This window comes from Phocoena sinus, chromosome 17, assembly GCF_008692025.1.
Source record: "Phocoena sinus isolate mPhoSin1 chromosome 17, mPhoSin1.pri, whole genome shotgun sequence".
Taxonomy (NCBI): Eukaryota; Metazoa; Chordata; class Mammalia; order Artiodactyla; family Phocoenidae; genus Phocoena; species Phocoena sinus.
The window spans coordinates 8,574,174-8,588,294 of NC_045779.1; the positions used below are offsets into that span (position 1 = coordinate 8,574,174).

Genomic DNA, 14,121 nt, shown 5'->3' on the forward strand with positions numbered 1-14,121 from the left:
AAAGTAGCTTTGGAGTCAGAATTGGGATCTTGACTCCAGCTCCGACTTTTACGAGCTCCATCATCTTAGGCAAACTGATCTAAGCTTCCATTTCTTCATCTACAAAAAGGGAATTTAGAGGATTACTGCGGGAATTCAGTGCTGACATATAAAGAAGTACACAGTGTCTGACACATAGTTAGCGGTCAGTAACAGGTGCTACGTTTTTCCTCTGTCACTACTGTTATTAAGTGAAGAGTGTGTGGCACGGGATTAGAACCGTGCCCAGCAAAGAATCCTCAGGAAGATTATCCTTCAGGAAGCAGATAAAGAAAAGGAACAAGAAGAGCCCAGTGGATTTGGGATTAATCTCTGCTGATTCCAGAAAGACCTGAGGGAGAGAAGGCAAGGAGCCATACTACTCATTTGCAGTATCTGGCTGGTTAGAGGAGGGAGAGTACAAGATCTTTGTGTCTTCTGTTTTCTTTTTCATTTAATGAGAAAGACTAAAGAAGGGGGTCCAGGCTGTGGGAGGGGGTGGAGGAGAGTTCTCAGGGAGAAGGTAAGTGACGGTTCAGGTCTCTGAGAAGGTGGTGCCCACCAAGGGTCTTCGAGACCCAGGACTCCGACCATAGCCTTGGCTTCCCTCTTAGGTGGGTGGGGGCCGAAGGTCCAGGAGAGCTGTGACTGCCAAGATTTTAAATCCTAATTGCGGTGCTGGCTCACCTTCACTCACCCACCACCCCGCTGGGCTTGCTCCTCAGTCTGAGAAAGAAAAAGAGCTTTACTGAACTACGCACTCAAGACCCACTTCAGTTGCTGGGTACTTCCATGCCCAAATCAGAGCAATAGCTTGCTGAGATTCTCAACTGGACTGGCCTTTGCAGCCACCACGGGTCCTAGACCATGCCTCCTTATCAGCCTCACATCAGTTGCCCCCCAATGCCACGCAACTCAAAGGCCAACCCCACCCACCACTGAAGCGATGAGTACTCCTTAGGATGTCCTCTGGTTTCCCTGCACAACGGGAGGAAGCCACATGCCAGAACTGAGTGGAAAGTAGTAGGTCTTGAGCTCAGAAAGTTGAAGATTTAAATAGCTGGGGCTGAAAACACCGGTAAACATCAACTAAGAAACCACAGAGAGCCTACAAGGCACTGTTGAGGGGCCAGGGAGACGGAAGGTCTTGAATGTACATAATTTATTCCAAATCAGTACTTACTTAAGCTGGTGAGCAGCGCTCTGTCTTACTCAATCTCATTCTATCCTTATTCATCATCTCAAATGTCTTACCGAGCACAAGACCATTCCAACAACTGACTTACTAACACAAATACTGCACTACCTCTAGAATAAAAAATAAATACAAGTTGCTTATAAGCTTTGCACCTTCACATACATTAATCTCACCTTAAAAATGTCCTACTCTACATAACCTTACAGAGCAAAAGGGTAATTTTGTTTCACACATAAATCTACTAGTACCACAGAGGTCATCAGTAACTGTATCTTAGATCTATGTCAGCCTTCGAGGCCTCCAAGTGTATTTACTGGTTAACAACTAAATAGACGGAGTAGCTAAAACCCATAAAATAATCAAATAAATCTGAAAGTGCCAGAAAATAGAGAGTGCAGACATAGGTCTACAATTATATTGTCATATGGTTTTTGACAAAGGCACCAAAAGCAATCCAATGACGAAAGCCAAGTCTTTTCAACACATGGTGCCATAACAACGGGATACCATAGGGAAAAACAAAAAAATAATCCAAAATTGATTTGAGATGGATCATAGACCTAAACACAAAAACTAAAACTACAAAATTTCTAGAAGAAAATATGGGAGGATAGCTTTGTGACCTGGGAATAGGAAAAGCTTATTAGACAAGATACAGAAAACAGAACCATAAAAAAAATCAACATTAAAAATACTCGCTTTTCAAAATATTTTATTTAAAAAATGAAAAGGCAAGCTATAGACTGGGAAAAATATTTGCAATATATATACCTGAAAAAAGTTCTATCGAGAATATATAAAAATTCCAGCTCAATAACAAAAGGACAGAAAAGCAATAAAAATGGTCAAAAAAACCTAAACAGAAACAAAGGAAGCTAACAATGTATATGGCCAATAAGCACAAGAAAAAGTACATGACATCATAGTCATGAGGGAAAGACAATTTTAAACTACAATGAGAAGCCACTGAACACCCACCAGAATGGCTAAAATTAAGAAGACTGACAATCCCAAATGTTGGTAGATACAGAACTACTAAAATTCCCACAGTGTTGGTGAGAGTTAAATTAAATTGTATAACCACTCTGGAAACACTCTGGCAGGTTTTTATTTCTATTTTTTTAATAAAACTAAATATACACCTACCCTGTAACCCACTAATTCCTCTCCTGGGTATTTGCTCAAGAGAAATGAAGAAATATGTCCACCAAAAAAAAGAAAAAATACTTCTCCAATAGTACAATATTCACAGACTTTTCTTCATATTAGTCCAAACCAGGAAAAGGTCAAGTGTCCATCGATAGAAGAATGGATCACACGTCGTACTACGGTCACACAATGAACTACTTGGCAATGAAAAGGAACAAGGTACTCATACCAGCAACATGGATGAGCCTCAAAAATATGCTGAGTCCAAGAAGGCTTACACAAAAAGTACTTACAAAATGAAGTTCTAGAACAGACAATACCAATCTACAGTGAGAAAAGTGAGCGCAGTGGCTGCCTCTGAGGGCTGAGGTGGTAGCAATGAAGAGGGTTGAGAGAATTTCCTGGAACCATGGAAATATTCTCCATCTTAGGTTGGGTTACACAGATGTATACATTTATAAAGACTCCTCAAATCACACACTAAGATTTGTGCAATTTACTGTATGATGATATTACCTCAGGGGGGGAAGCGGGCAGGGGACCATAACAAATGTTGAGCTCTAGTAACAGGCATGCATACATGTTTAGGAATGAGGTATACTGATGTCTACATCTTACTTTGAAATGCATAAAAGAATAGATTAATTGATGAGTATGATATAAAGCAAATATATGAAATGTTAACCACTGTAAAATCTGGATGGGATCATCATACAATTCTTTTAGCTTTGGTGTATATTTTAAATTTTTCCTAATAAAATGTTAGTTTAAAAAAACACAAAGTAGGGCTTCCCTGGTGGCGCAGTGGTTGAGAGTCCACCTGCCAATGCAGGGGACACGGGTTCGTGCCCCGGTCCGGGAAGATCCCACATGCCGCAGAGTGGCTGGGCCCATGAGCCATGGCCGCTGAGCGTTCGCGTCCAGAGCCTGTGCTCCGCAACGGGAGAGGCCAAAACAGTGAGAGGCCCGCGTACCACAAAAAAAAAAAAAAAAAAAAAACACAAAGTAATAAAGTGTACTTAGGTTAAATCTAATAAAAGAGGCATATCACTTTTGGATAAAATTATAACAATTCATTGTAAGACTTAAATAAGTAGGAAGTTACACTATGTTCATGTACAGGAAGACTCTATATAAATGTGCATTTGTCCCAAACTGTTCTATATAAATTCAGTACAATCCCAGTCAAAATCCTGAAATTTTTTCATGACACTTAACTTGAGCAGATTCTAAAAGGACACAGGCAAGGAAATGTCCAAAAACATCCAGGATAATGATGAAAAAGACAGGGATGGACTTGCCCAATTCCACGTGCCAGGAACAAAACAGAGCCACAGGTATCTACACAAGAGGTGATACAGCAGATTAGTGTAGAAAGAAGACACTTCAATTAATGGTACAGGAAATTTTCATTATCCATTCTTTAAAAATATTGAATCAGGGGCTTCCCTGGTGGCACAGTGGTCAAGAGTCCGCCTGCTGATGCAGGGGACATGGGTTCATGCCCCGGTCCGGGAAGATCCCACGTGCCGCGGAGCGGCTGGGCCCGTGAGCCGTAGCCACTGATCCTGCGCGACCGGAGCCTGTGCTCCCCAACGGGAGAGGCCACAACAGTGAGAGGCCCGCGTACCACAAAAAAAAGAAAATACCAAGAGTCCTACTTAAATTACGGGTTCACTGCAACAGGTGATTCACATTCTCCAAGCCTGCTTTGTATAAATACGTGGTGACCTGCTATCCAACGAAGCCATGAAACCTTCAGAACTGCTTCGCCAATGGAGACCAAGCATCGTGCATTAAAAGACAAGCCTTTGGAGTTTTTCAAAAGAAAAAAACGTGAACACGAAGAACAGAAGCAATTATTAACAGCCACTACTTCATGCTCTCAGTGTCTGCACTGAGAGCATCGTTCTTAGTGGCTAACCGCATTGCTAAAGCTAAGAAGCCCTTTACTATTGGTGAAGAGTTGATCCTGCCTGCTGCTAAGGACGTTTGTCGTGAACTTTGAGGAAAGGCTGCAGTTCAAAAGGTGGCACGTGTTCCTCTTTCGGCTAGCACCGTAACTAGATGAATTGATGAAACAGCAGAGGATACTGAGACACAGTTGTTCGAGAGGATTAATGAGTCACCGTGGTACGCAATCCAGGCTGACGAGTCTGCTGATGCTGACAAGGCAACAATGCTTGATTTTGTGTGATATATTTTTCAGAAGGATGTGCACGAGGTCATGTTATGTGCACTTCTGTTGCCAACCAACACCACAGCTGCCGAACTCTTCAAGTCTTCGAATGATTACGTATCAGGAAAACTGAATTGGTCATTTTGTGTCGGTATACGCACAGACAGCGGCTGCCATGACTGGACGGCTTTCTGGTTTCAGTACTCGGGTCAAAGAAGTAGCTTCTGAATGTGAGTCTACGCACTGTGTCACCCATAGAGAAATGTTGGCAGGCTGAAAAATGTCACCTGAACTTAACGACGTTTTGCAGGATGTGATTAAAAGTATCAAGCCCATTAAAGTACATGCCCTTAACTGCACGTCTGTTTGCGCAGCTCTGTGAGGGGATGGACACAGAACACACACGTCATCTCTTACACACAGAGGTGAGATGGCTTCTAAAGGCAGATCACTGGCCAGAGTTTCTGAGTCACGAGAGCCGCTCCAGAGATTTCTTTTAGAAAAACAGTCACCACTGGCAGCACATTTCAGTGCCACAGGATGGGTCGCAAAGCTTGCTTACTTGTGTGACATATTCCACCTGCTCAACAAACTCCATCTGTCACTTCAGGGGAGAACGACAACTGTGTTCAAGTCGGCAGATAAAGTGGCTGCATTCAAAGCCAAACTGGAATTATGGGGGCGATGAGTGAACGTTGGGATTTCTGACATGTTTCAAACATTAGCAGAGATTTTGAAAGAGACTGAGCCGGGGCCTTCTTTCTCCCAGCTGGTGTATAATCCCCTATCTCAGCTTTCAAAAGACTTTAAGCATTACTTCCCAACGACAAAAGACCCCCGAACTGGGAAGGAATGGATCCGCACCCCCTCTGTGAATAAGCCAGGTGAACAGACTTCCGTGCTAGAAGAGGATCAACTGCTTGAGATCACAAATGACGGTGGCCTTAAAGGTATGTTTGAGACAACTTCAAATCTCCATACGTCTGGATTAAAGTCAAGACGGAATATCCTGAGATTACCACGTAAGCACTGAAAAGCCTGCTTCCGTTTCCAGTGTCCCATCTTCATGAAGCAGGGTTTTCTGCAGTGACAGAGACCAAAACGAGATCACGGAGTAGACTAGACACAAGCGACACACTTCAGGTGTCACTGTCTCCCATCACCCCAGATGGGACCATCCAGTTGCAGGAAAACAAGCTCAGGGCTCCCACTGACTCTGCATCATGGTGAGTGGCATAATTATTTCATTATATCTTACAATGTAATAATAATAGAAATAAAGTGCACAATGAATGTAATGTGCTTGAATCATCCCGAAACCATCCCCCTGCCCCCGCACCCCGTGTCTGTGGAAAAATTGTCCTCCGTGAAACCGGTCCCTGGTGCCAAAAAGGTTGGGGACCGCTGCTCTAGAAAAACACTTAGACATTTATAGGATGGATAGCTCTAAGTGTTCAGCGCAGCAGTTTTTGAAAGAAGAAAAATGAAAACAAAGTGGTCTTGGACTCCAAAATGGCTAAAGAAAAAGTAGCACATTCATACAGTGAAGAACTATATATATGAAAACAAAGAGCCAGTTTGGTACAATCTCAAACAGTGTCGAATTAATGGGCCAAGTATGAACCTATTCATAAAACTTTTAACATGTGCTAAACAAGTGTATATGTATGTATGTATATATATGTATATATATTTATGTTTCTATACATAGGGATATAGATATACTTCCTAAGCAATTTTTGTATATATGGCATTTAACAGCAGATATATTTTATGCAAATGGATATATAATATGCAACATAACATTATACAACATATATTACATATTGCAAAGAAATGCATGACAATGATTATCACAAAATATTTAAGAGCGGTTGGAAAGGGATAACACAGGACAGGAGAAACCAAGAATTTGGTAACATTTTACCGCCTCATCTGTATGGTGGATACGTGGTAACCACTGCATTGCTCTTTATATCTCTGTAAACGTCTTAATATGTAATATTTCAAATAGATACAGTTTTAAAGAGCAGCACATAGAAATATTTGTATTCTGAAAGTTAGAGAGATGGCACGCTACCAAAAAGCAAAAAGCATAAAGCATGAAACAATTTATAAATACTTTATAAAATTCAGTAAGTGACAGCCATCTTATTCAAATTGATTTGATTCAAAGAATGGAAAAGTTAAATGTTAGGTATTCTTTCAATCAACACTCACAACACAGATTTTTATTTTCATGTAAGGGAAAGAAATTAACTTCTAAATAAAATTTACCTGTGAACCTAAGACCAATCAAAGACTTTCCAGGAGACCCATTCAGGAAAACAAAACAGAGTGTGAAAGATAGTGTCAGAAACTGTATATTAACAATATAATAAACAAGAACCAGAAGTTAAAGACAGGAGAAAACAAGACAGCACCGAGTCTGCACTAGGGAATGACAGCAAAGGCTGTGAAACCTATATAAGATATGAGAAATGGCAGCTATACAATACTGGTGATAGAATAAAATTATTTTCTCAAGTCATATTTTCTTACTCAAAATTAAGACTGTTGCTTGTTGGCTTCCATACAGAATGAGTCACAGGGTTAAATCTGTAGGAACACATGCAGGAGAGAAACGCTGGCACCTCTCCAAGTACAGCAATAATGGTTTCCACTCTAACCAGACACCCTCCCGCCCACCACCCCCAGTCCCACCTGTGTTAGAGCACAGAGAGCCTCTATGGCACATGAGAGCAGTCGTGCTACAGCCAGAACGACTAGGCAAGCCACCTGGAACTCGCAGGGGGCCAAAGAACAGCCCCAGTCCTTCAAAAGATCTTATGTAACTATCTTTTCTAACGATTTATTCACCAAGTAAAAATGCTGGAGAGGGTATGGAGAAAAGGGAACCCTCTTGCACTGTTGGTGGGAATGTAAATTGACACAGCCACTATGGAGAAGAGTATGGAGGTTCCCTAAAAAACTAAAAATAGAACTCCCATATGACCCAGCAATCCCACTACTGGGCATATACCCTGAGAAAACCATAATTCAAAAAGTCATGTACCACCATGTTCACTGCAGCTCTATTTACAATAGCCAGGACATGGAAGCAACCTAAGTGTCCATCGACAGATGAATGGATAAAGAAGATGCGGCACATATATACAATGGAATATTATTCAGCCATAAAAAGAAACAAAATTGAGTCATTTGTAGTGAGGTGGATGGATGGACCTAGAGTCTGTCATACAGAGTGAAGTCAGTCCGAAAGAGAAAAACAAATACCATATGCTAACACATATATATGGAATCTAAAAAAAAAAAAAAAAAATTGGTTCTGAAGAACCTAGGGGCAGGACAGGAATAAAGACGCACACGTAGAGAATGGACTTGAGGACACGGGGAGGGGGCAGGGTAAGCTGGGACGAACTGAGAGTGGCATGGACATATATACACGACCAAATGTAAAATAGATAGCTAGTGGGAAGCAGCCGCATAGCACAGGGACATTAGCTCGGTGCTTTGTGACCACCTAGTGGGGTGGGATAGGGAGGGTGGGAGGGAGACGCAAGAGGGAGGAGATATGGGGATATATGTATACACATAGCTGATTCACTGTGTAATACAGCAGAAACTAACACAACATTGTAAAGCAATTATACTCCAATAAAGATGTTAAAAAAAAAGATTTATTCACCAAGTAAGCTCAAAATTTCCTTTGAGTCTAACGGGTTATCTACAGCAAATCTGTCCTCAGGTGTCATCAATCTGATGAGAACTAAATTACACTCACTGATTTGCCATTAAAAGATATCCACATCAGCCAGAGGTAAACAAGACACACCCCTGAAAAACAAATATTAAATGCAGACCAAATGCCTAAAGCACCCTCATTAAAAAATAATAACGACCGACGAGGAAATACCCCCTTGACTCCCAGCACTACCGGGAGAAAGTGAAATGGCTAAAGCGCTCGCCTCTGGAATAGGTGCCCCTACAGTGGCACACAGAGATGAAGACAGGAAAGAAATGAACATCCTAACAGGCACGGACGCTGGGGCAGGAAACACAGGAGCCAGCATGAGCACACTCATGTCTCCTGACAGATGGCTGAGGCTTTCCCCAGAGATCTGGGGAAACTGCAGATGGGTTCTATGTACATACAAGATTTATTAAAGGAAGTGAATTTTAAAATGTTCTGTATCTTAGTACAGAATGAAGTCAAACCACGTGGGAGATGCAGAAGTACCCAAGACACAAACTAAGTTGCATATTTTCATGATATTAAAACAGTAGGCACGAGTAGCATCAAAAGATTGAAATATATCTGAGCTCCAGTGACAGAAGATAGCACAGATCTGGGAGGGGTTAGAGGGTAAATCAGCAACTCGAAGGGTGATGTGCAGATGGGATACGTACACCCCCAGAGGTAGACAGAAATGTGTCAAGTGATACTCAGAGCCCAGTATAAACATGACCTCTAGAACATCCACTTCACTTAAACAGATGCTACATAGTATAACAGAAAATGATTTCTTTAAATAAATCATAAAAAAGTTTCAAGCATGCAGTAGCCTGCTTCGCTCTACAGCCTTATATATTCTCCAAAGTTTTATACTCACCTTTACCATTAGAGGTACTTTAATGAAAAATCTGAGGAACAGGAAGGCATGTAAAATTTAGGGCTATCACAGCTCTGAATAATTCTTTCCATTGGAGACCAGGATTAGAAATTTTGAGTGACCTGCCACACGATTCTTAAATGGATGCGAATCCAGGTCATCAGACTTTCCCAAACTACACTGCATTGTCTTTCTGGAGAAAATAAGGTTTATTCTACTGGGACCAGAGAACGCAGGGGCTAAATTGCCAATACTAACTAAAAATAGAGTGGAAAGCCCACATGACCCTTTATCCAACTTACCCTGTTGGTAATCTGCTGAAAATCAGAACCTCTCATTTCCTAGTAATCTCTCTGAGACACACGATTTTAGAGCAAAGCTAAAGTATGGAACTCTCCTTTTACTTCTTAAGCCAAAAACAGGTTGTTAAAATTGTGTTCAAGAATTCCCTCAGAACATTTTTTAGCCCTTGGTTTCATAGAATCTGGCCAGGTGGTTAAAACGCCGTTCATCTGAACACAAAACAGCACACAGTTCTTACGGTGGAAGAATTATGGCGCTCCTGTTTTCATTCTAGAATGACTAGTGGAGGATTAAGCAACTGGCCCTAACTGACATTCTCTGGCTAAAGAAGGAATTTCACTAAGGCCTCCTCATTCAAGGGAGCCATCAGCACTGTTAATTACTAAGTAGTCTAAGAAATACTGAAAGTAAAAAGGAAGGAAAAGAATTCTAGGTGATTAACACCCATCAAATATCTGCAAATGTATAAATGTTACAGTCCATCAATGCACTTAATTCTGAATACAATAAGCCTAAAGAAATAAGACTGCTAGCGGCCAACTCTTACTACTAAATCCAAAACCTTTTGTTAGAGATTTTTAGAGAATTAAACAGCAGTGGCTGAGCATTTTTTAAGTAGATGTCCATCAATGGTTTTGAGTATGTACAGGGCTGATTAAATTTTAAAAACTAGTTGGTGTTACATAACCTGAAGCTTCAAATTGAAATAGGAAAAATTGTTCTACAGTGACACCTACTGGTAAAGCATGATGTAGTAGCACGACACTATTAGACAAAATAAACAGATGTTTCCATTCCTGTAGCAAGTTAGAAGCTACAGGGAAAGACCGATTGATACTCCCAAGGGAAAAGCTAAACAAAAACATTATACATACCAGTGTCTGTAACTACAAAATAAGTCCCAAGGCACATCATTATCCTTTTTAACCAAGGTTTTCAAATCAATAAATCTGAAAGAGGTTTCCCTTGGCCTCAACTGGCCATGCAAGATTTTATATGCAAGTTAAAGGTAAAATGTCCAATTTACTCATGTTTGTTTTATATTTTAAAGAATAAAACTGGAAAAGGTAAAACTGAGCTCTGCAAAAAACTAGATATTTAATGTTCTCAATTTAAGTTGAAGAGTTAAACAAAAAACAGACACCTGCTTTAAAAATCCAAGTGTTATGTAAATCCCCAAAGTCACAGTTTCAAAGCACTACTTTTGAAAAAAATGACCACCAAGATAAACAGAAGTCCAGATAATCACATTTTCCCTAAAATGCATGCTTCGAAGGACTGGGTCCTTTTTCCACTGTACTTTCATGCACAGATTTAAGAAATAATAATGTTTAATGTGACCAACGTCATCATCAACTTCAAACTCTCAATGCAAAACATCTCAAAAAACACACTATTTGAGCCCATGTACTTCTTCTCAAACTAAGATTTTCAAATATACTGTTTCACACATAATTTTAGTAAAAGAAAAGTTAATCAGTGGTATGACAAAAAGAACACTTTTTCTTAAATAACTAGGTGTAATATGCCACAGAGAGCCAGAAGGAATCTTAAAAGATAATCTACTTTAAGATTTCCATAAAATCTTATAAAATGAGAGAACCTAAAGTCCAGTACTATAATATAATGATCGAATAAGAGAAAACCTGGGTTTAGTCTTGGATCACCCATTAACTAGTTGGGTTTCCAAGAAGTACATAACCTTTAATGAGCCAGACAATCTTTCTGGGCCTCACTGTAACACCACAGCTACAATTTCTTCAGCTTCTATGATTTCCCCAGCACATGGGATTGACTTGGGCATCAATGTCTACACATCAGTGACCCAATAAACATAGCAACAAAAGAGAAGTGGCTCGATCTTTCGGGTATACCCTACTATAAGAAACCAATATAAAAAGATTCACAGTGCAGTGTAACTGCTCACAACTGAGAGAAGCCTCACCATCTTCAGAGCCTTCCGCCTGGCACACAGTCAGAACTCACCATTTACTCAAAAAAATAGCTGCGGAAGAAGAATGCTCATTATGTAACACGCAACACTCCAATACCAGCTCTCTGTTTGGGGATTTTTCTGGTAATACAGATACTTCTCTCTTTTACATGTTCTCTTTTATATACTATGTCTGTTTCATAACAATTATAGAATCGATGTGTAAAATACTTAAAAGGCTGTAGATCCTCAAATACAGATAGAACTTCCTCTAAAATGCCTGAATATGAAAGCTGGAATATATTCATTTAGGTGCTGACATTTCCTAAATGTATTACCTACCTTTTAAAACTGGTTTAGTTCTTGAACCACTGGAGGTGGGAATAAAATACACACTTCCTAATACTAATTCCCACCAACAACAGCCCATATAATGAAGCAACTGCTTCAGATAGTTAACCCACTCTACCCACGACTGCAAAGGACAAAATGGAACAAAGATGTGCTTTCCTTGTAAACAGCTACAGAAAACTTTTGAAAACAATTAACACTAAAGTCTTATCACCTTTCTCTGCTTGGTGCTTAAGCTGCCCAATGGGCTCTTCTCATTTAGAAACTTTAAAAAGGGTAGCCAGGGCTTCCCTGGTGGCGCAGTGGTTGAGAGTCCCCCTGCCGATGCAGGGGACACGGGTTCGTGCCCCGGTCCGGGAAGATCCCACGTGCCGCGGAGCGGCTGGGCCCGTGAGCCATGGCCGCTGAGCCTGCGCGTCCGGAGCCTGTGCTCCGCAACGGGAGAGGCCACAACAGTGAGAAGCCCACATACCACAAAATAAATAAAAATAAAAAATAACTGAACTCAAAAAAAAAAAAAAAAAGGGTAGCCAGAGCTGCCTGAGATAGTGCATCTACCCGTCTGCCTGTTTTAAGTCAACTGACTGGCATTTAAGGGCAAGTGGCAAAGGAACACAAACTTTTACTTATGCCAAAGGTAAATTAACATGCTTGTTTTGAAATTCAAACCGCACTTCTTCTCTACAAATATTAGTTCTCAGAGTGTAAATTTATGCAATGATTTTAATTGCACTACCATTTAAATTTATTCATCCACTAATCAAATAATTTATTGAGCAACTATTAAGGGCCAGACGCACTCTTAGGAGCTGGGAATAGGGGTGGACAAGAAGGAGTGGGTGAGACAGGAAGGCAATACACGTGAAAATAAATAATGTCGGATAGTGGTAAGTGCCATTTAAAAAACAGTTCTTTAAAGTATGACTATAGTATTCTGATTTACTTTCTTGATACATATAAATACATTACTTGTAGACCTCAGGAAACAAAGAATCTAAAATCATTTCAAAGAAGAAAGTTTACAGCTCACATTCAATACACATGTGTACTGCAGTTTCAATATCCTAAATATGAGTCAAAGGACGTATAAAAGAAACCGAGAACCACTGAAATATGAGATGAAACAGATTTAAAACATCTGTTCTCCCTCTTTCCTGGATAAGCACATGGAAGAGAAAGGTGAATATCCAATAGATTCTTTTAAAAGACAAAGGGAAAAAACAGAGAAGCTCGCCCAGTATTCGCTCCATAAGAAAGCTACATAAAAGCAAAAGTATCTAAGATAATCTTCGAGAACATTCAGATCACTCCCACACACTCACCCCTGCAGCCCTCACAGAATATTCGCCTTTGAGTTGCTCTTAAAAGCTGCTGGTTTAGCAGGAACTTATTTTCTCTGACTTTGGCTCATTTCCAAACTCCCCAAAATATGCACGGCGAAGGTAAATTGTTTCTCTTACTCCCATCACCAATTACACGGCAAGCCAAGAAAGAGTAGATCAATACGATCTCCATCTCGGCTGCGCACTGCAGGTGAAGGATCGGCCGGGAAGGGGCTCCCCGGCGTGACCAACCCGAGGCCGCGGACCCCGCTCGGCCCGGCCCCTCCAGCCCGCCCGCCAGGCCTCCGCCCCGCGGCCAAAGGAGGAACGACGCGGAGGATGGAGGAGGCGCTCCGCGACATCTGGTGCGGTGGACCCGCAGCGCCCGCCGCCCGGGCCCCATCCCCAGGGCCGGCCCCGGACCCCGGCCCCGAAGCGCCTCTGACCTTTCCGGGCCCCGGGGCTGCTGCTGCCGCCGCCGCTCGTGCAGCTGCTCGGGCTGCTGGAACTGCTGCTGCTGCTGCTGTTGCCGCCGCCGCCCTTGGCATTCTTGCGCGGGGCCATGGCGCGCACCGCTGGAGCAGGCGAGAGGTGGGGGGTCTCCCTCAGGGCGTGGGGGACGCGGGCGGCGCGGGGCACGCTGACTGCGGCGGGCGCTGCAGCGGGTGCGGGCTGCGACTCCGGCAGTCGCGCGGGTGTCTCGGCACCGCCCGCAGCGCCTCTGAGGACTTTGGCCCGCGTGCCTCTTGCGCGCGCCCGATCCTCGCGTGCGCCGAGCCGGTGACTGCCCTCCCGACGCGAGAGCGCGCCGCTCTCCCGCCCGAGGCCGCGCCCCTTCTCGCTGAGCCACGCCCCCTCCCCGCCCGCGGAAAGCTGAGTGACGGGACATGAAGCCAATCACAAGGGTTCCTATGAGGGGGACGTGACCCGGCCGCGCTCCCCCACCCCCTGCAGATTTAGGGCTGTTCTGGCGCGACGCAGCCGCCTGCGAGCGCGAGCTGCTTTCGACTTTCCAGTCTGTCCCGGTCCTTTGGAACGTGGCAGACGTGGAAGGC

The 14,121-nt window shown here is 42.5% G+C and overlaps 1 protein-coding gene across 11 annotated transcripts in view; it reads right to left on the reverse strand.

Annotated features, from left to right (window-relative positions):
* The window catches only part of ASPH (aspartate beta-hydroxylase), a 267,950-nt gene extending 254,104 nt beyond the window's left edge, over positions 1-13,846 (reverse strand). For 9 of the 11 annotated variants that reach the window (XR_004346438.1, XR_004346436.1, XR_004346437.1 and 6 more), the window contains exon 1: positions 13,513-13,839. Coding sequence is in view for 6 of the 11 variants with exons in the window: in XM_032609812.1 (XP_032465703.1) it covers positions 13,513-13,630 (118 nt within the window). In the remaining 5 variants the exon portion in view is untranslated. Of the gene's footprint in view, positions 1-13,512 lie in introns of all 11 variants that reach the window. The other 2 variants (XM_032609811.1, XM_032609810.1) reach the window with 2 other exon arrangements.
* Between the last annotated feature and the right edge of the window lie 275 nt (positions 13,847-14,121).